Source organism: Fukomys damarensis, unplaced genomic scaffold (genome assembly GCF_012274545.1).
Source record: "Fukomys damarensis isolate Sample0158 unplaced genomic scaffold, DMR_v1.0_HiC HiC_scaffold_34, whole genome shotgun sequence".
Taxonomy (NCBI): domain Eukaryota; kingdom Metazoa; phylum Chordata; class Mammalia; order Rodentia; family Bathyergidae; genus Fukomys; species Fukomys damarensis.
Window position 1 is genome coordinate 10558610 of NW_022900946.1, and position 23080 is coordinate 10581689.

At 50.3% G+C, this 23080-nt stretch overlaps 1 protein-coding gene and 1 pseudogene across 3 annotated transcripts in view; both read left to right on the forward strand.

Moving 5' to 3' along the window:
- The window catches only part of Acsm1 (acyl-CoA synthetase medium chain family member 1), a 49668-nt gene extending 37910 nt beyond the window's left edge, over positions 1-11758 (forward strand). For 2 of the 3 annotated variants that reach the window (XM_010610034.3, XM_033758748.1), the window contains 4 exons: positions 7038-7165; positions 9422-9521; positions 10471-10590; positions 11466-11758. In XM_010610034.3, coding sequence (XP_010608336.1) covers positions 7038-7165; positions 9422-9521; positions 10471-10590; positions 11466-11552 — 435 coding nt within the window. In that variant the 3' untranslated portion in view covers positions 11553-11758. Of the gene's footprint in view, positions 1-7037; positions 7166-9421; positions 9592-10470; positions 10591-11465 lie in introns of those variants that run through there. The other variant, XM_033758747.1, reaches the window with a different exon arrangement.
- Positions 2950-5414, forward strand: LOC104852411 (annotated as a pseudogene).
- Positions 11759-23080: the final 11322 nt, after the last annotated feature.

Consider the following 23080-nt stretch of genomic DNA (forward strand, 5'->3'; position numbering starts at 1 on the left):
GCAGGCATCTTTGAGAAACACACATGCGCATGCGCGCACACACACACACACACACACACACACACACACACCAGTGGTTCCCAAAGCTGCTAACACATTATATAACATAGATGCCATATAATATAGGAGAAATATATACAGTCCTCAAAAAAAGTATACATCAGGGGAAAAAACTTGGATAAATATTTTAATACTAGATTTATTGAGATATCATGAGATTAGCACAAGTTACCTTTGGCCTCTGCAATGACAAGAGGTGCTCAAAGTAGTGCCCTTGAGCTCCCAGACATTTATTAGTACAGCAAACTGCTGAAGCGTGTGTGCATTTTTGGGCAGACTCTGTATATTCAGTGTTTCTTTGTCCAACGTGAAGTTGTGCTGCTGAGGATTTAGCTAAAAATTGCGTGCTGCTTTGGGGAAAATGTTTGCCACAGGGAATCAGTGCCCTCTTGAGGCCATGGGGCAAAGATCACATGTTAGTCCTCCCTTGAGCCTCCTTTGTTTTTTGTTTTGTTTTTTTATTGAGATGAAATATGATATATAATTTACATTTCCCACTATTTTGAATGTACAACTCAGCATCATTAATAAATTCATAATTTTTGCAACCAACACCATTATTCATCTCCAAAAAATTTTCAACATTCTAAACAGAAACTCTGTATTCATGAAATACTATTCTTCTCCTCCTCCAAGCACCCAGCACCTCATTACCCCTACTTTTTTTCTGTATGAGTTTGCCTATCTTACATGCCTCACATAAGTGGAATCATATATTGGTTCTTTTACCTCTGGCTTATTTTTCCTTTCCTCAGGTTGGAACTTTTTTTCTATTATTTCTTTGGATGAACTTTCACTGCCTTATTCTCCCACCTTTCCTTCTGAGAATCCAATAATACATATTCTGTCAGCACCATGATGTCCCACAAGTCTCTTAAATTCTATTTACTTCTTTTTTTCTACTACTCCTGTTTTAGTTTTTTCAATTGTTCTGTTTTCAGTTCCTTCTTTCTTCTGCCTGCTTCTAATAGGCTACTAAAGCATCAGTGGATTTTTTTTTTACTTCAGTTATTATACTTTACACCTTCGGAATTTGTATTTGGTTCTCCTTTATAATTTCTACCTTAGTTGATATTCTCATTTTGTTCATAAGTCATTTTCCTGGCTTCCTTTCATTCTTTGTCCATTCCCCTCCTCCTTGACCTCAAGCATATTTAACATATGTAAGGTATTTTTCTCATAAATGCGGTGTTGGGGGTACTCACAGACAGTGTCAATTAACACTTTACCTGTCATGTGTTCCTGTTTCTTTGTACACTTGTGACTGTGTTTTGATTACTGGAAACTGAGTCTTCCACCTCTGTGGTGTGGTGATTCTGAATAACTCTGAAAATCACATTCTCCTTCTTTTGCTGCCTTTCCCACCCCTAACCAGAGCCTTTCTTCAGCCCTACAGGTATCTCCCAGAGCAATTAGGACATAGTCATTTACGGGTGCTTTGCTTCCTACACTGGGGGACAGGAACACATTGGGAACTGGGCTGCCCCATGCTCAGTGCCTGACTGTCTTGCTTGACCAAAGGTTCAGTGTGAGGGAAAGCTCCATGAAAGTCTTCAACCATTCTGAAGATGGATTGTTCTTGATTGGACATTTGCTTGGTTGTTGTAAATATTTGTTCCCAGAGCAACTACAAAGCCAGTTCAGCCTGCTTTTCTTTGGTTCACTTTTTTTTGATGTTTCTATAGAGAAGCAGGAGACTGGAACTTTCCAGCCACTACTTTCATAACACTATTTCCCAATAATATGTTTTGAAAATAGCTAATGGTAAAAATGTCCTCAAAAGCCATGTGGACTCTGACCATCTCTGTGTGGCATATGAAATATTTTCCCCTCATCGTTCAGGAACTTTTCTAGAGATCCTCTCCAACAGATCCAGGCTCCAGGAAGGTAAGAATCCCTCCCCTGGATGTGGGCACCCTTCTTCCTGTGTCCAGCCTCAGGCCTTATGTGAGAGGAATAACCGGGAGAAAGTCCATTCCCCTGAGAGCAAACCTTGGCACAGGGCTGTGAGTGAGGTCAGCGTATCAAACACAGTGCACTGCGCTGGACAGCGGTCAGGGGTGAAACCACATTTCCCTTTCATCACTGTTCTCTAAACTTCCAGTGTTTGTACCCATGGCCAGTGTTTTTCCATATTTATGAGCTGTGAGCAAAAAATATGGTGAATATTTAAATTTTTAAAATGTATGACAGTAAAAGCCATATTGTCCTGAATTGTCCTCAAAATATATCTCCTCACTTCAAATGCACTCATCCCATCCTTTTTGCCACTTCTGAAGCAGCTCTGGAAGCCGTCTTTCCTGGTGTCTCTAGCTGTTCTGTCATGGATGGCTCGACATCTTGAATTGACTCCAAATGTTTACCTTTTATGGTCATTTTGACTTTGAGGAAGAGCCAAGGGTCGCGTGCTGCCAGATCTGGGGAATTCGGTGGATGACACACTCTGTAACATTTTTACAGTCTTGTCTTTCCATTGGATGGCACTCAGCAGCAGTATTCACCTTTCTTTTTACCACATCCTATAAAGACACTTATGAAAAACGACTTCCAGAACTGCTTCAGAAAGTGGTAAGAAGGATGGAATAAGTGTGTTCAAGGCAGGGGTGTGGATTAATGACCATATGTCTTTTATTGTAATAGATCTTTTAATTTAAATGTTCACATTTTGATCACCCATCATATTAGCATCAAATTAGTGCCAGACATGGTAGTGCATGCCTGTAATCCCAGCACTTGAGAGGCTGAGGCAGGAGGATCACTGTGAGATCGAGACAAGCCTGGACTACATAGTGAGTTCCAGGTCAGTCTCAATTACATAGTAAGACCGTCTCTAAATAAATAAATAAATAAACAAACAAACAAACCAGGCTGAACTACAGAGACCTTGTCTCAAAAAACAAACACCTAATTCATTTATATTTCTCTTTAAATCAACTCTTTGTCTGAAAATGTTTGCTTCTGACAAGTTAATCTAGGATCAAAATTGAAAACAGTATCATTTGCCAAAATCAGACATTTACAACCATACTTAGAATTTTTAAAAACAAGTTTTCAATTTCAACTAGACCTTACTCCTGCTGAAAGCTCTGGTCCCAAAGCTTACTCTCCATCTTGGTGCTTTTCAAAGCTCCTTAAAGCATGTGGACACCAAGCCAATAATCTCCTTGGTGTAATCAGTGGTTGAAATCTAATCCAAAATTGCACATGGTGTGTTGTTTCTGCAGGGTTTTCAGGTACCTCTTAAAATTGCTTCTTGTTGTACAAGAGAGCTTGCTCAGGGGTCAAATGAATAGACTATGAAGCAAGAATTCAATTCAAATACCAAGGCCACTTTAGTGATTCTCTGGACATCAGTTTCTTCTTCTGTAAAACAGGCTACAAATTACAAATAACATGATGCTCACACGAAGTCACTTTCCTTTGAACACACAAGTGACCACAGAAACTTTATTCAGAACAGCCAGAAACTGGAAACCACCCAGACTTCCTTCAACAGCTGAATGAATAAACAAAAACTGAAGTGCAGTCACAATGTGGACTTCTGCTTAGCAGTAAAAAGGATCAAACTATTGATGAATACAGAAGCTTGAATGAATCTCCACAGACTTGCACTGAAGAGCTAAAACAACAGCCAGTCCTGGAAGGTTCCCTACTGTACAGTTCCATCTGTAGAACGTCCATGAAGGAATATGAAAAGAATCGGAGAACGTTATGTAACTGTAGTAATCCAGGGACAGAAAAATACCACGTGTTTATCTCTTACCATACACAGGGCCTGAAAAGGTGGGCCTCATATAAGTAGAGTCGGAAAGCGGAAGTGGGTGCAGGGCACCGGAAGAGGGTCTCCCGGAAGCGGAAGAAACTCCTGGGGTCCACGGCTCCACGTTCTCGGAGACTTGACTGTGGGATACAGTTGGTTCTTCGGAACTGGTCCTGGAAATATTGCTGTAGGGTGGTTGCTAGCGTCTTTCCGAGAGAATTGTGAGTCCAAAGCTGCCTGTCCACGCCGTGGGCTCCCTGCAAAGCTCCCGCACAGGCGCACTGAGCAAGGGATGCGGGCACCTGCCCTGGGAGCCTTGGGGAGGGCAGTGCAGGACTGTGTCTCTGACGCTCTCCTTTAAATCTCGGAGTCCTGGGAACCCACTGTGCTAATTTAAGTTGGTCCCAAGCTCCTAGGCTCAAGTGGTCTTCTTGCCTCACCATCCTGAGTAGCGGAGGCTGTGAGTGCATGCCAGTCAGTACAGCCTGCTGGCACATAATACCAGAAAAATAGAGGGGCTTCAATGCTACACCTTTTGGGAAAAGTGACTGAATTGGAAAACTGGACAGAATGGAAAGAGCTTATTCAGTGTTCGTGGGGCCAAAAACTCTTTCTCTTCAGGGTCCGATCTGGATGCTGTGAACGCACTAGCGATTCCAGAGGCCGGAATGGCTTTGTGTATATGCAGTGGACCTGAACAAGATTTTCAAGACTTCCTTCAAGTGTTGCACCAGTTTCAAGGCCGAGCGCAGGGCGGAGGAGCGCAGTTCACCACGGCTTGTGATTTCAAGTTAATGGCTCTGGAGAGCGAGATCAGCTTTGTCCACAAGGAGATGGGAATAATTCCAAGCTGGGGTGGTGTCGGCCAGCTGGTTGAAATCACAGGTAGTAGAGAAGTTCTCAGGGTGTTAGGTGGGGCCATCAGACTGGGTCCAAAGAAAGCCTTAAGTATAGGAATGGTCGAAGAGATCCTGCAGTCTTCAGATGAAACGAAATCTCCAGAAGCCCAAGCGTGGCTGACACAGTTTGTTAATGGGCCGCCAGAAGTCATTAGAGCTTTTAAAAAATCTGTTTGTCAGGAAAAGAGCTGTATTTAGAGGAAGCATTCCAGAATGAAAGAGGTCTTTTAGGAACAGTGTCGGAGGAGCTGCAAATTTACAAGCTATTGATAGGAGAGAAAAATTTAATAAATAACTTTTTACAAGTTCCAATTATTAATGTATATTAAAGTTAAATGAACTATGAACAGCAGAATTAATCTGAAAGCTACTGCTGGTATGCAGCTTTTCCAGATACTTTCAATATCTGAACTCATTGGCCAACTTTTTAAAAATATTTGGGTAACATACTACATACATACTTTTTAGAAGACATTTCTATGTACTTTCATTGCAATAATGGTTCTTAGCATATGAACAAAGAATCACCTTTCAGTTTTTTTGTCTCAAGATAAGTGCTTTTATCACTGTGCTACTTCTACAGACAGAAAACCTATTGTTTTTTCCCCCATAAAATTTTTCTTCTGTTATACTTGGTAATGATTTACAAAAACAGTCTAATGAACCTTTTAGTTAAAGAACATGGCTAGGGATCGCAGGATAAGAAAAGGTATAATGTCATTTTCTTCTGTTCCATGTGAGAGAGGAAAAAAAAAAAAAGGTGTATCCCATCACCCCCTACAAATTTGGAACCTTACTTGACCTTTTCAGTAACTGTAAATTTGTTTTGAATTTTGTACTAGCAATAGCCATGATAGAGAACATCAACTGATACTACAGTCACCCTTCACAGTTCCAGGAGTTACTAAGCTGGCAACAGTACTGTTAATAGTTTTAAGATTAAAATTCTTCAAAGATTCATGAAGCAAGCATGCTACAACAAAAGTTAGCATTTTAAAATTTTTATTTTTCTGAAAAACATCAACTTTTACAACTAGCATTTAAAATAAATTTACTAAAAAAAAAAAAAGGGCCGGGGATTTAGCTCAGCAGTTCGGTGGCCTGCCTTGCAAGCGCTAGGACCCGAGTTCAATCCCCGGTACCAAAAAATAAATAAATAAATAAAATAAATTAAATTTACTAAAAACACACAATTCAGACTTTTATGATCATCCCCGTAATTCTTTAAAAATATGTAATTCAAAGAAGTCTCAATCCTAACCTATTGCAACATTTCAAAGTAGTGAGTTTGTCTTTATTTGCCACTGTAACATTTATTTCACATTTGAGAATCACAGTAAAAATAACTTGGATATGCTTTTATCATTTTCCTGCTGTAAGAACAGATTGTCTTTCCTAGACAAGGTCTAGATTACCATGTTAACCTAATACTTTCTACCTTGCCCAGACATAAAAACTGTCCAATAAAAGTCAGTTTTCTTAAAAAGAAGAGGAGGAGGAGGAGGAGGCGGAGAGTAGCCTGTGTGTGGTGGTACAGGGCATCCCAGCACTTTGGAAGGCTGAGGCAGGAGGGTCGCATTGTGGCCCATTTAGTGATTTAGCAAAATCCTGTCTCAAATTAAGAAAGAAAAAAAAAAACTGGGGATGTAGCTCAGTGCTAAGGCCTTGAATTCAATCTCAAGTACTGCCCTGGAAAAAAAAGTACATAGGATTTGTCTGTATTATCTTTGTTTTGTTTTGGTTTTTTGAGACGGGCTCTCACTGTGTAGTTGAGACTGACCTGGAACTTACTATGTAGCCCAGGCTGGTCTCAAAGTCACAGCCATCCTCCTGCCTCTGTCTGTATTATTTTTTAAACTACATGCAAACCTACAATTATCTAAAAATAAAAGTTTATTTTATAAAACAAGCGGCCTCGTAGGTTTTCTGTGAGGATCAAACGGAGAAGCGTTAGGAGAAGGAAATTCATTCAGCTCCTGTGTCCTGGTCCTCCTAACCGTCCAAGTCCATGCAGAATTTACAGCAGGGGATGAAATAAACAGTATGCACGTGAGTAACTGCAGTGCTATTCCAGCAGAGTGCCACACAAAGATGAGTCATTCTTTCTAAAAACTTTCACTGCGCCCGGCTCAACGGGCCCACTCACTGGGCAGCAGCCGGCTCTGTGTGTGATGAGCTGAGACGCCACGGTGTGACAAAACGCGGGCAAGTGCCAGGGGCAGTCAGAGGCTGACCGCAAAGCCAGGTCTGCACCGGGGCGGGAGCTCAGAATCTCTAAACTCTCTGCCTTCCACCAAGGGGCTCTGTTCTCTTTGCAGAATAACCCACAGAAGACAGCGGCGGTGGAATGCGGGGACTTCTACAACTGCGGGGACAAAGCAACGATGGATGCGGAGGGCTACATCTGGTTCCTGGGGCGGAGTGACGACCTCATCAACGCCTCCGGGTAGGTGTGGCCGCCCCGAGTCAACGCTGGCGCCTCCTAAACCCCAGGGATCTGGCCTGCCCGGCGCCCGGTGCCCTGGTGCCGGGTCCCAGAGACCTGTGCGCCTGCGCACGCCTGTCCCGGAGACGCACCCGCAGCGACGCTCCGGAAGGGAGTGAGGTCGCGCAGTTGGAAGGGAAGAGGGCAGGACTGCGATGGTGCCTTGGCCGCCTTGGCTTGCTTAGTTGACGTTTGTGCCGGTCTCCCGTGGCACAGAAGGGCGCAGGAGAAACATCAGAGCAGCAGCAATAATAGCTGACCTTGACAGAGCGCTCCCCGAGCGGAAACGCTCTCCTCGGCCTCTGCAACCTGATAGGGAGATACGACTGCCACCCCTGCTTCGTGGTGAGGAAATTGGTCACTGGCCCGGGACCACGTCTGCTCGAAGTCTCAAAGACAATTCTGGCGGGAGTCTAGACTGGAACCCGGGAGGTCTGGCTCTGAGCCTGAACCCCGACTGGGTATTTTTAAAAGTCATGTTACACCATTCTCGTGAAAATTTCAGAGAAATTAAGTTTTCTTAACCTTTGGTTTTTTTCTTGTTTTTGTTTTTGTTTTTGAGACAGGGGCTCCCTATGTAGTTCAGACTGCCCTGGAACTCACTGTGTAGCCCAGGCTGGTCTCGAACTCACAGCGATCCTCCTGCCTCAGCCTCCCAAGTGCTGGGATTACAGGCGTGCGGCACCACACCCGGCACCATTTTTAATTGATATGTAATAATTATACATATTTATGGGATACGCTGTGGTGATTTGATACAACTACACATTATGTAATGGTCAAATTCGACCAACGAGCATATCATCACTTCAAACATTTATCTTCAAGCATTCCCTTCTGTTGAGAACACTCAAAAACGTCTCTCCTAGCGATTTTGTAATATGTAATACACTATTGTGATCTATAGTCATCCTGCTGTGAAATAACACATCAGAACTTACTCCTCCTAGCTACTTGTAAACTTCTAAAACACCCTCTCCATTCCCCCCGCCTCTCATCCTATAGCTGATGAATGTTTAATTTTTAAAAATTTACTGCAGTAAAAGACACATTGCTGTCAGGCATAGTGACGCACCTCTGTGATCCCAGCATTTAGGAGGCTTGAGGCAGGAGGATTGCCACAAGTTTGAGGCCTACCTGGGCTACATAGTGAGTTCAAGTCCAGCCTGAACTACATAGTGAGACCCTGTCTAAAAAAAAGAAGATGACATTGCCATTAACCCCCTCACTTCAAACAATCCCACTGTTCTTGCCACTTTCTGAAGCACATCTTGAAATCCTTTTTCACGAGTGTCTTTACAAAGCATGATCAAAAATACGATGACTGCTGCTGCCAGGTGCCATCCAACGGAAAAGCAGGCTCGTGAAGACAGTGCAGGGTGTCCTCATCCACCTCGTTCACCAGCTCTGTGGCCCTGCAGCTTCTGGCTCTTCCTCAAGGTCAGAATGACCATGAAAGGTCAATGTTTTGAATAAATTCAGGATATTGATCAGCCGTGACAGTGCAACTAAAGACATGAAAGAGGGAGCCCTTTCCAGATCTGCTTCAGAAGGTGTCAAAAACAATGGGACCAGTGTGTCCAAAGCCGGGGAGGGAGGTTTCATAGCAATAGGTCTTTGACTGTAATTTTTTAAAAATTTTAAACATAGGCCATATTTGTCCATCACACCCGGTGTGCCCTGCAGTTTTTCTAGAACATTCTAAGTGCTGCTCCCCATTGACAAGCGCTGTTTACTCACCTCTCGGTGCTGCCTGTGCGGCGTGGCATAAGGGTTTCATACATTTGTTCCATTGTTTGTTAAATATCACATTTTACACTTTGAATACGTTACACTGAGAGACAGAGTAAAACAAAGCATCTGGGTGTCGTGGGGAACAAAATGCAGAGTTTGTGTTTCAGGTAAAGGTTGGGGGCTCCCGGAAGCTCCAGCTCTGGTGCAGGAAGCTGCCCGGGTCAAGTTCCCGAGCTCTGGGAGACACAGAACCTTCCCCTCCCACGGCGGGGACAGTGCAGCGAGGCGTCCAGGGGACGCTGCGGACTTGGACCACTAAAGTGCAAATCATCACTTTTGGGGCCCAAAGCACAAGTCACGGGTCACTGGCCGTGCAGGACGTCAGCCCTCTGGCCGAGAGGAGCTGTGACCCTCCAAAGTGCAATCTGGAGCTTCGTCTGCCAGCCCTGGCACCTGGCCCAGAGCGGTTGGTTGATCCCGCAGGTACCGCATCGGGCCTGCGGAGGTGGAGAGCGCCTTGGCCGAGCACCCGGCGGTGGCCGAGTCGGCCGTGGTGAGCAGCCCGGACCCCACGCGAGGGGAGGTGAGGACGCAGGCCTCGTCGAGTCTGGCTGTGCGGGGGCGCGGAAGAGGCCGCAGTGGACACTCCTGGGGTCAGCACAGCCTCGGACCTGGGGTGGAGCGGGGGACTGGGCGTGTATTTACACGAGGGGGTCACCACTACGGGTGGTGGTGGCGAAGGTGCAAGGCTCCGCGCTTACAACGCGCCAGTCCATCTAAATCTCGCAAAACTCAGTACGCTGAGGCCCTCTTATACTCTGCTGAGGAAGGAGAGGGGTTCGGAGCCACAGCTAAAAGGTGGAACCAGGAGAGGACTGTGAGTAACGCAGCCCCAGAGCACACATCCCTGATACAGGTGCTAACCCAACACCTTCTGTGTACAGGGGCTCATGTGGTCAGGCAAGGATATAGTTACCAAAGAAAAAAAAAAAAGTGAGCTATAATTGAAGCCCTGTGTGTCAGTCACATGACGCTGATAGCAACGACAGGGGTGTGAGGGCCATTTCAACAGGCCGGCTGCTTTACATGCAGCCTCTCTTGGAATCTACCGGAACCCTTTGAGGAATGAACTCCATTGCACAGAGAAGGAAAGTGAGGACATAGTGACACGTGCCTGTATCCTCCGCATTCTGGGAGGCTGAGGCAGGAAGCTTGCAAATTCAAGATCAGCCTGGGCGACTTAGAGACTGAGCGAGACCCTGTCTCAAATGAAAAAGGGCTGGAAACATAACTCAGTGTGAAAGCCCCAGGTTCTGTCCCCAGTACTGGAGAAGGGAGGCTTTGGGGTCAAAGCATTTTCCAAGGTCTGGCAAGGAGTAGGAAGGGTGGGGATGTGAACCTCGGCCTCTGCTTTCCAAAACCCCGGGGCTTAGCCACTGTGGGCTCATGCACCAGTGCGTCTTTCCCTCCTCTCAGCAGACACTGTCTTCTTAAACCCCCTCTGCAGTAGAACCCATGCTTCCTTCCTGCAGGTGGTAAAAGCATTTGTTGTTCTGAACCCACCGTTCCAGTCCCATGACCAAGACCAGCTCATCAAGGAGCTACAGCAGCACGTGAAGACGGTGACAGCGCCGTACAAGTACCCGCGGAAGGTAAGAGACGGGCAGGTGTGAGCGGGCTGCCTTCCCTGAGCCCTCTCCAGGGCTCGGTGGTACCTGCCTTGCCTGGTGGCTGTGGCTGGGGACAGTTAGCCAGCCCATAGTGTTTTCCTCTTCAAAAGAAGCCATCTACCAGCTGTGGTGGCACACACCTGTAATTTCATCATTCGGGGGGCTGAGGCAGGAGGATTCCAAGTTTGATCCTGGGCAACTTAGCGACTTAGGGAGACTGTCTCAAAATAATCGGGGGAGGCTGGGGATATAGCTCAGTGTGAAAGTCCTGATTTCCATCCTCAGCGAGCGGGGTGGGGGCCTATGAAAGAATATATATAACATTATCCCATTGGTTCAGAATAAAAAGGCATGTATCAAAAAGTCAATATTTTCTTTTAGAGTGGACATATTATGAGACTATGCTACCTGGCTAGCATTTACTGAGCACTTACTATGTGCACCAGGCCCCGGTATCAGGTCTCTAGATGCGCTGCTCTTTCCTTTAATCCTTGTAGCACAGTCATCCCATGTTACAGTGAGAGCATCAGGCCCCGAGTCAGTTGCCTGAGGTTTCAGTAAGGGGCAGAGGTGGACCTGTGTGTCTGACAACAAAGACTGTGTCGGGACCCCAGCGAGGCAGCCTCCGGCCTCCGCACAGTGGAGCAGACGCTACAGGAGCTGAAGGAGAGGGTGGCCAACTCTCCTCCTAGAAGTGACAGGCTTCAGGGCCGCTCACATTTCATGGTTCAAGCAAGTCCGGGATCAGGAGGAGGACTCCGGAGTCAGCCTGGATGGGAGGGGCGCTGGGAGTCAGCCGGAAACTACAGCAGGGCTAAGGTAAGGCAGGACACTATGGACTCTCTCTCCTCCACCAGGTGGAATTTGTCCCCGAGCTGCCCAAAACAGTCACTGGCAAGATCAAACGAGCCGAGCTTCGGAAAAAGGAGTTTGGTCAGATGTAATCAGCAATCAACCCGACACCTCCCGGGCAGCACCTTCCTGGCAGCCTGGGTCTCCCCAGTATGCAGGGGTGCGAAGAGACTGATTTGGGAGGGGCCTCGGAAGAGCCGTGGTCCCACCCTTCTCTGAAGTGCTATCTTTTGGATGGCTCAGGTGAGCTCTCGCATTGGGGATTCGGGTAATAAAATCCTAACAGCCTCAGCCAGCGCACCCGGCTTTCTGCCTCTGTTGTGTGAACAAAGCCCCTGCTCCACGCCTGCCCTCTGTAATTATCCCTAACTCCCCACTCCGGGCACCAGCATCCCAGGGAGTCCAAGCATCCTTTCTGTACCCAGGATGTGGAGATCTGGGGAGGGTTCTCGGCGTGGCTCCAGGGCAGTGGTGAAGCTATGGCTCATGTGTTACTATGTTTCCAGGAGGCCCGCTCCGGCCTGGTGACTACACTTTCCTGCAAAACTATCCCGTCTCTCCACTCCCTGATGGGTCCTCTGCCTTTTTGTCCTCCAAAACTGCTTCTGCTGGGTTCAAGTCTAATCCGAGACTCTGGGGACTGAGGAGTCCTGCAGATCTCTCGCCCTGCCTGGGGACGTAGGAGCCCTAAACCCGGACACCCACAAATGCATTCCTCCCAGGGGACCCAGGAGCTCTGCCCGCCAACCCCTCCCAGAGGCTCGGGCCCAGGTCTGCCCCCCCTAGCACCCTCTCCAGACAGCCCCCCTTTCTCGAACTTCTTCAGAGACCCGGGGCCTCCCCACCCCGGCCTGCAGTCCTATAAGTTGTATCACTCCGTGTTCTTCGGACCTGTGGTTGGACTGCCCTGGAGAGACTGGGGGCTGAGAGAAGCAGGGACAGGAGGGTCCCAGCCTGGGTGGGAGAAAAGCATGCTGTCCCTTCTCACCCCCCACGGGAGAGGTCCCGTCAACATCTGCCCAGTTCTGGGGTGCAGAGATACAGTCGGGGCAAACACAGACACCTCAAGCATGAAGGCGTCAGGCAGACAGGATGAGCCCAGCCTCCCCTGGATCTCAGGTGCCCGCTTCCTGGACAGGCATGGGTGGACCCACAACCCAGCAACACCTGAGACAGCCCCAGAGCAAAGTCACACACACACACACACACACACACACACACACACACACACACACACACACACACACACACACACACACACACACACACACACACACACACCGAAAAGCAGTCAGAACACCAGAACAGCCACAGATTCACACACATGCAACAAACACACACCTAGATACAAATCAGAGACACTCCCCCAGAGACACACTCATTACACTGACACACATAAATTTGCACAACCTGCACACTTCTTCAGGGATCTTGGGGATATCCCAAGATGGTTACACCTCAGAAACTCCACACCCCAACATTATACTCGCAGATACAAACGCTCAGACACACAAGTGCACATGGACACACGTGTGTGCGCACACACACACACACACGCACGCACACATGACCTGCTCCTCTTTACTTGCATTTATTTCTGGGTTCCTGACCCAGTGTCGGCCATCTGCCACTTGCGGGGTCCCTGGAGGGTCGTTCCCAGGCCTGCAGGACAGACTGGCAGGCCCTGGTGGCCTTCACACTGGGCAGAGCATTCAGGCCGCACTCAGAGTGGGAGGTGTGGCCTCAGCCTAGCTGACCTAGGAGCCAAGACAGGAGGGAGTCTTGGCCCCCATCCTGGGCAGGGTGTGGTGGCTTCCTCTGCTGCACTGAAATGGCGTGGTCGGGAATATATGATGCTGTTACCGTCGTCGCCATAGGAGTGAGTGAGGGCAGGTGGGGACCCGGCCACCCGCTTCATTCAGCCTCAGCCTGTAGCAGCACTGCCCTCACAGAGCTGGGCTGGCCCATGGGTCTTCCCCACCTCGTTCCTTCTGCAGGCTCCCTGGTGGACCCAAGTCCCTTTGACACTGTCCCTGCTGGGGTACAGCCTCTTTCCAGCCACCCTGAACTTCCTCCCCCCTCTGTGAGAGAAAGATAGTTCAGTGCCCGTAGACCCGATGCTGACACCCAGGTGGTGACACCCGAAGAGAAGCGCTGGGTGTGGGCGGGACAGGAGGGACCGAAGTTGTCCTTGTTACTACTGCCTGTGATGTCTGTGGACCTTCCAGGGTGTCAGGGAGGAAAGACACCCTGCATGTGACATTGTCCACAAATGACCAAAAGGTTGCTTCCTGGGGTCCCCGTGATGGGCTCTGACCTAACAATGGACACTCTCAGGTGAACCAGAAGACCACCCTGGGTAGCACAACCGGCAAGCAGCCCTGTTGGTGTCAAAGCCAAGGGGCCCCGGCCTGCCAAGGGCTCTGAGTGGGGCCTCCTGGGGCCATTGAGAAGAGGGTGACATTGCCTTCAAAGAACTTCCAGGCTGCAGGCCGATCTCCCTGCTTGAGGCCCCAGCCTCTGCTGACTTTCCTTCCTTTCTGACTGTGTCCCAGAATGCAGCCCAACAGGGTCCTCCGCCACTGCGGCTGCATAGGACTTTCTGAGACCTGCAGTCTCCTGGTAAAGAGTGGCCGGGAGCAGAGCACACACACAACTTTCCCCATGACACCTTCTTTCTTTAGGTCCTGCTTTTGCTGTTTTACTCCATGCCCTGTGGAGTCAATGACCTAGCACAGGGGTTTGGGGGCCTGGGGAGCCCTGATCAGCTCAGAAACTCGCAAGCCGGACTTATCCCTATTCTTTGGTCTGTTGGTCCCTTGCAGTTCGGAGGCAGATATTTCTTTCATGTCTCAGGTAATTTAGACAACAGTCCCAGAGGATGTGAGTCTGGCACAGAAACTGTCCTACCGGTCCCAGCCAGGTCAGCAGGACAGAAGAGTCAGAGCAAAAGCTCCAGCCCGGATGTGTGAGCTGAACTCTCTCGAACAGAGGGAAATGGTGGGAAATAGAAACACATGAGGCAGCAGGACGGGCCAGGGGAAGGCCAGGAGGAGAGGGGAGGACAGCAGGAGTGGGCACTGCTGGGTGCTGGGCAGTGTGGGAGCCGGCAGAGGGGGCACAGGCTCCACCTTGTGGCCAGTCTTCGCATAAAGATCAGAGGGGAAAGAAAATGTTCTCTTCAGGTTTGAGTGGGATGCAGAATTCTGACAGTGTGAGGACTGGAGGCGGGGGCAGACTCTGTTGCAGAATTAAAAGGGCTGGGATGTAGTTCAGGGTTAAGGGCTCCTGGAGCGATAGAAGAACCCTGAGTCAAAGCTCACTTGCTGTGGGCTTCCTCCGAACCTCAGAGCGTTGGACTGGAGAGGGCCTCAGACTGGAGTCTGCTTCCTACATGCAAATGGCTAAGTCCCAGCGACAGTGGGAGAAGGCCTCAGGTTCACACCTTCGCTACGTGAGTGGGGCCTCTCAAATGAGAAACGGGGAGTGAAGCAAACGAGAGGACTCGGGTAAAGAGCTGTGCTCCAGAGAAGAGTTGGATCACAGGAAACAGCGAGGTAGATCTTTTGCAAATGGAAAGAGCTCCAGTGGGCAGAGGGAAAGGGTAGGAAGTTATGAGAAGGATGCACCCGCCATGAGTGTCGCGTGAGCACTCGTCCGTCCCTGCTTCTCCTGCCTGCCTGGCTGGGAAGACCTTTCTATTCCTTCTGCAGGAGCTCGGGAGCTCTCCCATGGCAGCCCCCCTCCTGTCCTCCTTCCATTCCCCACCCTCCCACTGTTCCCACCAGATTCACTCTCCCGCCTCTGCACCCTGGGGCCCTTTGGTGGTGCTGTATCATGGCGACCGCCAGTTCTGTGCCCTGTGCCGTGTTATGTGTGACCCTCAGGACATCAGCAGCTCATGAGGTCAGGCTGTGGCTCATCCCTCACAGAGCCGGGCACCTGGCTGGGGCTCAGTACCAGCTGCTACACTGATCCATTTGTCTTTTAATAATAACCTCTTCCTCCCCCGCAAGAGGCACCTGCTCCCCTCTTCAGGATGGGAAGACGGTGCGGCCCACTGTGTGGACTCGCAACCTTGAGAAAAGCCACCTTGTCCTTGGCCGGCTTCACCCTGGCATGGCCAAGCCCTCCATCACCATCAGTGCCATTTCTCCAGAAGAAAGGGGATCGTCCTAGGTGAGTCAGGCCATGCAGTTCAAATCGTCCTACCTACAGCCGGAAGTGGAGGATGTGGCTGAGATCACAGGGGCCAGCAGGGTCGAGGTGGCCTGTGTCCCGTGTCCCACGACTGATAAAATGTCTCTGTGGGTTTGGGGCATGTAGGCCATCCCTGCACAGGGCAGGGTCTTCTTTCCACCTTACTGACTATTCACTCTGCTGACCAGAAGGGCTCTGATTGGAGTCTGTGTCCCAGGCGGAGCCCAGTCAAGTTCCAGCCTCCGGAAAGGCCTTGGTTAGTTCAAACCCTCTCAGTTTAATGGAGTTACTGTGGAGTAAAGCAAATGAGACAACTCAGGTAAAGAATTCAGCGGCAGACATACTGTGTTCTGCAAGTGGGTCCTTGACACACTTCCCCTTGCGCTAACCATAGTCCTGGGCTGGGCTCTCACCGTCGTCAGCATGCCTGGGTGGCAGGAGGGGAGAACCAGGGCTCTGTGTCCTCACTGTCCTGAATGCACGCGGCTCCTGGTTTGCATCGCAGTGAACATGCAGGGCACTGAGCAGTCAGGATGATGCTCCAGGCTCCCTTCCTCCAGAGCAGAGCAGCCCCTTTCCAGGAAGTCACCCCCTGTGACTTCCACTTGGGGGAAGTGAGGGACTGGTGTTTTCCAGTACAGGGAGGCCTGCTGTGAGGCTCCCGCCAGGGCTCATGGCCTCCCAGGCCACTCTGCTTCCACAGCCCCTCTCAGCGCCTCATAGAGATCCTTGCCCCTGGGTCCCACACTCACTCTGCTTCCTGCCCGTGCCTCCATCTTTCCTCCTTGCTCTCTCTTCCCTCTCTGCTTCCCTGGCTTCCCTCTCCTCTGCCTGCTCCTCTTCCTTTCTCCTCTTCCTCCTCCTCCTCTCCTTCCACTCCCTCTCCTGACTTTCTTTAACCTGACTCTTACCACCCCTTGCTTCAGATTCCTGTTTCTCTCTTTATTTCTCCCTATTTCTCTTTATCTCTTCTGTCTGTCTGTCCGTCTGTCTGTCATGGCCTCTCCATCTTTTCCTGCCTCATCAGCTCCTGTTCTCTCCCACTCTGTCTCCATCAACACTGCAAAGCCCTCCTTGTTTCACTCCACCTCTTGCTGTGTAGCCTTTCCCTGTCTGCCTCTGTCTTGCCTCCCCTCCTTCTGTCTCCCTCTCTCCCTTCTTCCAGCTTCCTTCCTCCTTTCCACCTCTCCCTCTCCCTCTGAATTTTTTAATTTCCTCATGGGGAAGCGCTGTGGAGGGTGAAAGGGGCAGAGGCAGGACGGGCCAGGAGAAACTCCGGCCTACTGCGGCTCTGACACCACTTCCGGTTCACGGTCCAGGGCCGCCTCACAGTGGAAACGCCTATCCCATGAGGCTGAGAGGATTTCAGTTATTCTGATTCAATTATCTCGTGTTTTCCACCGCACAATTGTCTTCTGTGACATTCTGTGCTCCCTGACTAACTTTCTGTTGTGCCTGCCTCTCTGTTGTGTGTGTTTACGGATAGCCTCAGAGTCAGCTGCCCTCTGGAGGCCTCTCACCCTACCCCAGCCTCTCTTAGGATCCAGGACACTGCTCCTCACCAGGCACTAAACTTACTCTTTGGCTGTCCCCTCAGGACTCAGCCCTGACAGTAGCTCTCTGAGTTTTCCTCAGGGCCTTGTCTTACAGATGAGTTGGGACCATGTGGGTTTCTGAGAACATGGTGAGGAAGAGGGACTGAAAAGGACCCAGAGAGTATCCGCAAGAAGTGGCAAGGGTTGGACACTCACCCTTCTGGCTATCTCAAGGAATATACTTCCACACATTTCATTGAAAGTGGTTCATAGAAGATCAGCAGTCTAAACTGAACTACTATATAGTCTGGGCCCAGAGAACTGTGATCCTCATATGAAAGACTACTCTATCAGAATTTAGCCCCTCCAGATACAGAAAAAAAGGAGTTTCAAGAACATGTTCTCAGTTACGCCTACAGCTCTATGCCTGGGACAAGGAGTGTAGTGGGTTAACTAATGGTCGGCTTATAATGCCCAGCTGAACTGAATCGGTGTGGTTGGGAGGTGGAGGATCCACCTGAAGACCGTTGCCAATAGCCGTAAAGAGAACTGGAGAGGAAGACCGTGGTCAGTTGATTTTCTAGGAAGAGCTGGATGCAGATGGTTTTCCTACTGCAAACTTGGCTGTTCTCGTTGGAGGAGGAGCTCAGGGCCTCGCTGTCGCTGGGAATGGCTGCTGGTCTCATCAGGAGAGCTCTGATCTTCATGGTAAGCATCGCCTCCTGGCTCCAATGTGGATCCCTCAGCTGGGGATTTGTGAAGGACACAAATCCTTCATTCCACTGGTGCAGGTTTTCTGGCTTCCACCCCTGGCCTTGGGGCCCTCCAGGTGCAGATCCTCAATACCGACAAGCATGAGACATTGCCGTGGGCTCTGGGCCATTGGCTGGACTCGTGCAGGACATTGCCTTGGGCCTCAGCTGTATCCTACTCCCCTTGGAAGGCCAGAAACCCAAAGGGAGACTGGAGCCTGGGATACTACGGCTTGTGTCTCCCACTTGACAGCCTACTGTAAATCACTCCCTAAAGATCCTGCTGGGATTCCACTCAGGTGCTCCCTGGGTTCACCTCCACAACCTGGCTTGGTCTGGCTTTATTCTCTTCTCCCTTTGCGTCTCGATTATCCCTCTGGTCCTTGGAGACACTTCCCAAAGGACACACCTTTTTCAGAATCCTGGAATGGCTCCGGGGCTCTGCTCTCCTCAGGGGTGTCAGGGAGTCCCCAGGCTGAGACCACAGTGCCCCAGCCCTGGCTGCAAACAGCCCTGTGCTTTTCTTCCTCACATGGTCACACCTTTGTGTCTGTCCACATTTCCATGCTTTCACCTCCAGCTCACGGAGATCCTTGGGGCTGGAATTGGACCTGGGCCCCTGCTGAGCACCAACAGAAGACACGGCTCTGAGTGAGGGTCAGAAAAAGGCCCTGCCCTGTGCAGGGATGGCCTACATGCCCCAAACCCACAGAGACATTTTATCAGTCGTGGGACACGGGACACAGGCCACCTCGACCCTGCTGGCCCCTGTGATCTCAGCCACATCCTCTACTTCCGGCTGTACGTAGGACGATTTGAACTGCACGGCCTGACTCACCTAGGACGATCTCCTTTCTTCTGGAGAAATGGCACTGATGGTGATGGAGGGCTTGGCCATGCCAGGGTGAAGCTGGCCAAGGACAAGGTGGCTTTTCTCAAGGTTGCGAGTCCACACAGTGGGCCGCACCGTTCCCATCCCGTTCCTCTACTTCCGGCTGTACGTAGGACGATTTGAACTGCACGGCCTGACTCACCTAGGACGATCCCCTTTCTTCTGGAGAAATGGCACTGATGGTGATGGAGGGCTTGGCCATGCCAGGGTGAAGCTGGCCAAGGACAAGGTGGCTTTTCTCAAGGTTGCGAGTCCACACAGTGGGCCGCACCGTCTTCCCATCCTGAAGAGGGGAGCAGGTGCCTCTTGCGGGGGAGGAAGAGGTTATTATTAAAAGACAAACGGATCAGTGTAGCAGCCGGTACTGAGCCCCAGCCAGGTGCCCTGCTCTGTGAGGGATGAGCCACAGCCCGACCTCATGGGCTCCTGATGTCCTGAGGGTCACACACGTCACAGGGCACAGAACTGGCAGTTGCCATGATACAGCACCACCAAAGGGCCCCAGGGTGCAGAAGTGGGAGAGTGAATCTTGTGGGAACAGTGGGAGGGTGGGAAGAGAAGGAGGACGTGAGGAGAGGCCACATGGTAGTGGCTGGGCTCATGGAGGTGGACCTGAAGGGGTCCCTGGGAGGGCAGGCAGAAGGCGCAGGTGGGAGGGAGTCCAGGCGAAGTCCTCAGAACACGTGGGTGCAATCACATGGCAGTGTGACAGGATGCTTCCTCCTCAGCATCCCCTTATTCCCCTGAAGTCCTCAGTGCATCACCTGAAGCAGCGATGACTGATGTCCCTGGACAGGTGAAGGCTCCAGGTCAGTAAGAAAGAAACTTCTTGTGGTTCCTCCTGGAGACTTTCTCTCCCTGAGTTCTTGGGACTCTGAAACTCACGGGGAAGGGAGGTCTAGCTCAGGGGACTGGCTAAAAGCCTCTAATCCCATCCCAGCCTCCCCTAGGAACTAGAATTCTCTGCTTCCCACCGGGTGCTTGCTCCCACTCTCTCCCTGTGCCCTGAGCCCTGCACCAGCTCTCTTTGGGACCTCCTCAAAGGCTCAGCTTCTGAATAAGCCAGGGACACTGAGTTTCTGAGGACACCATGAGGAAGAAACACCAAAAAAGACCCATAAAGTATCTCGTCTGGAATGCATTGGACTTTACCTTTCTTACTATTGGAAGGAAAATATTCTGGACCAAAGGATCTGGGGGTCCCCAAAAGAAGGGGTAGTGAAGAGAAAGTCATGATACCATTCACAGCTCAGGACTTGGATTCTGAAGGCAGGTGAGCTTTGCTAACTGTGAACACACAACAGAGAGGCAGGCACAACAGAAAGGGAGCACAGAATGTCACAGAAGACAAATGTGCGGTGGAAAACACGAGGAAACTGAATCAGAATAACTGAAATCCTCTCAGCCTCATGGGACAGGAGATTTCACGGTGAGGCGGCCCTGGCGATGGTTGGCGGCCACGGGACTGTGAACCGGAAGTGGTGTCAGAGCCGCAGTAGGCCGGAGTTTCTCCTGGCCGATCCTGCCTCCGCCCCTTTCATCCTCCGCAGCGCTTCCCCTACCGGTGTCCTGCGGTCCATTGTCCCTCTTGGGCTCTGCTTTCCGGAGGACCCACTGACCTCCCAGAGCACACACGTGTGCAGAGCCAGGCAGAAACTGTGGAGATGGAGGCCGAAGCACCTTTCCCATCTGGGTAAAATGGACCTAAAGGGGCCACAGAGAGCCTCTGTGATGTGGGACACCTCCGGTTGTCTAGATCCGGGCACTGGTTGTGTTCTGAGAGGCACAAATATTCACTGAGCTGGATGTGGTTGGTGCCTGTGGCCCCAGCCCTCTGGAGTTGAGGCAAGAGGATCACCAGTTCAGTCTCAGCGTGGGCACCTGAGCGTCTTAGTGAGACCCTGTCTCAAAATAAAAAATGTAAAAAGCTGGGATGAACCCCTGTGCAAAGGCCCTGGGTTCAACACCCTGACTGAATTAAAAAAATTCATTGAGCACCAAGCTTGCTGGTGACAGGGGTGTCTGGTAAAAAGGCAGACAGCTATCCTGCCCTCGTGACATGGCCATTTCTGATGGTGGCCATGGAAGAATAGTGAGGAGGCCCCGTAGGTGATACCTCCTCCCTGCGCTAGCTGCCCGCACAGCACTCAGCCCAGGCAGGCACTGGGTGCTGTCCTGAGCAGTGGGGAGCAGCAATTCCTTCCCACATCCTAGGAGCACAGTGACCTCCTGCAGGGTCTCAGAGCTGCTGAGAGTCCATTTCAGAAAATGACAAAGGAAAGAGAAGGCCCAGGGATTTAACTCAGTGGCGCCATGCCTGCCTCACAAGTGCAAGGTCCTGAGTTCAATCCCAGCCTCTGGTCTGTCACTGAAGAGGGTGACATCCAGGTGACAGGCCTACTTTCCCTGTAGGGAGGGGATCTCCAGCATTCTCTCCACTGCCAAGTGCTTGATTTTCACCCATTCACTATGATTCAGACCAGGCATTGAGTCCCTTCAGGGTGACTGGGACCAGAGCCTAAGTCTCCCTTCTATGACCAGAAAGCTTACATGAGTGAGTGATCTACCCTGGAAAACCAGGACTGTGGATAACATGAGAAGTGTATCAAGGACCCATTTGAGATACATTCTGTGGCTGGAGCTAAATTCTTTACCTGAGTTCTCTCATTTGCTTTACTGCCCCAATAAACACAATTACAACTGAGAGGCTTCTTCACATGGGGAAGGTGTGAACTGCCCAAGACCTCTCAGGTTGTAGCTGGAACTTAACTGTGGCCTGCCTAGGACACGGACTCCAACCTAATGCCCTCACCTGTCCTACACTCTAAGGTTTTGAGGAAGCCCATAGTGAGTGACCTTTGACCCAGGAAATGGTTCCTCTCATGGCAGTAGTTCTTCTAAAGTACCAGTTAGGATAATGACTTTACCTGCACAGAACATCAGCCATCCTATGGCAAAAAAGAATATATGCCCAGACATTTGCAGCTGTGAATGTTTCTGCTAAAAAGACCTCTCTTTCACCCTACACTTCAAAGTTAGACCCAAACGCCACCCTGTATGACAAGTGGAGAAGATGAATCCTATTAGAGGGCCAGCAAGTACATGGGTAGTAATTCATACACGCTACCCAATCATTGGGAAGTTTTATATTTTTTTCTTTTTGGTCCCACTGGGGACTGAACTGTGATCGTCATCCCAACTCCATCTTCAGCCTCACCACCACTGTGTGCTTCTGTTTGGACAAAGCACCCGATAGCCACATCCTGTTTGGTGGTAACTGGCTGCCAAATGTCACAGGATGTTTTGTAGCTCACCTAGTGAGTGAAACTGCCTGGTGCCCCCACTAACCTGGCCTGGTTCTGCTTCTGTAAAATTCTGCTTGCTCTCCCTCTGAGCCCTCCCCAACTGAAAGGGTGGTTTAAAAGGAGAAATCAAACTGCTTCCTGGCCTCAAGAGTTATTTCTGGGCACCAGCCCCTCTCGGATGCTGGTTTTAAATAAAACGGACTCAAATCCGGTGCAGAGTGTGGCCCATCTCTACAATTCCAACTCGCTCCCCTATAGCAGAACCTAGGAGCCCTCTCACCTTGAGCTACATCCCAGCCCTTTTAATTTTGCGATAGGGACTAGGTCACTCCGGTGCCCCGGCTGTCCCATAACTTGCCATCTTTCTGCCACTTGCGCGTAAAGAGCTGGGAGTACGTGTGTGTTCTATCACACGTAACATGGTTGAAAGTTTTTGTTTTGTTCTGCTTGCTTTGCTTTTGCGTTTTGGGCCCCGGTCGTCATTCTCCAAGTTTTCTCTTCCTCTCCTTCCCCCTCTCCCTCCCCTCGCTCCCCCTCCTTTTTCCTCTCCTTCCTACCGGGCTTCATTGTCAGAGAATATTATCTTCCGTCCCACTCAACCCTGAAGAGAACATTTTTTTCCCCTGCTTTATGCCAAGACTGGCCACAAGGTGGAGCCTGAGCCCCCTCTGCCGGCTCCCACACTGCCCAGCACCCAGCAGTGCCCACTCCTGCTGTCCTCCTCTCCCCTCCTGGCCTTCCCCTGGCCCGTCCTGCTGCCTCGTGTGCTTCTCTCTATTTCCCACCATTTCCCTCTGTTCGAGAGAGTTCAGCTCACACTTCCGGGCTGGAGCTTTTGCTCTGACTCTTCTGTCCTGCTGACCTGGCTGGGACAGGTAGGACAGTTTCTGTCCCGGACTCACATCCTTTGGGACTGTGTAGTGAATTTCTGAGAGA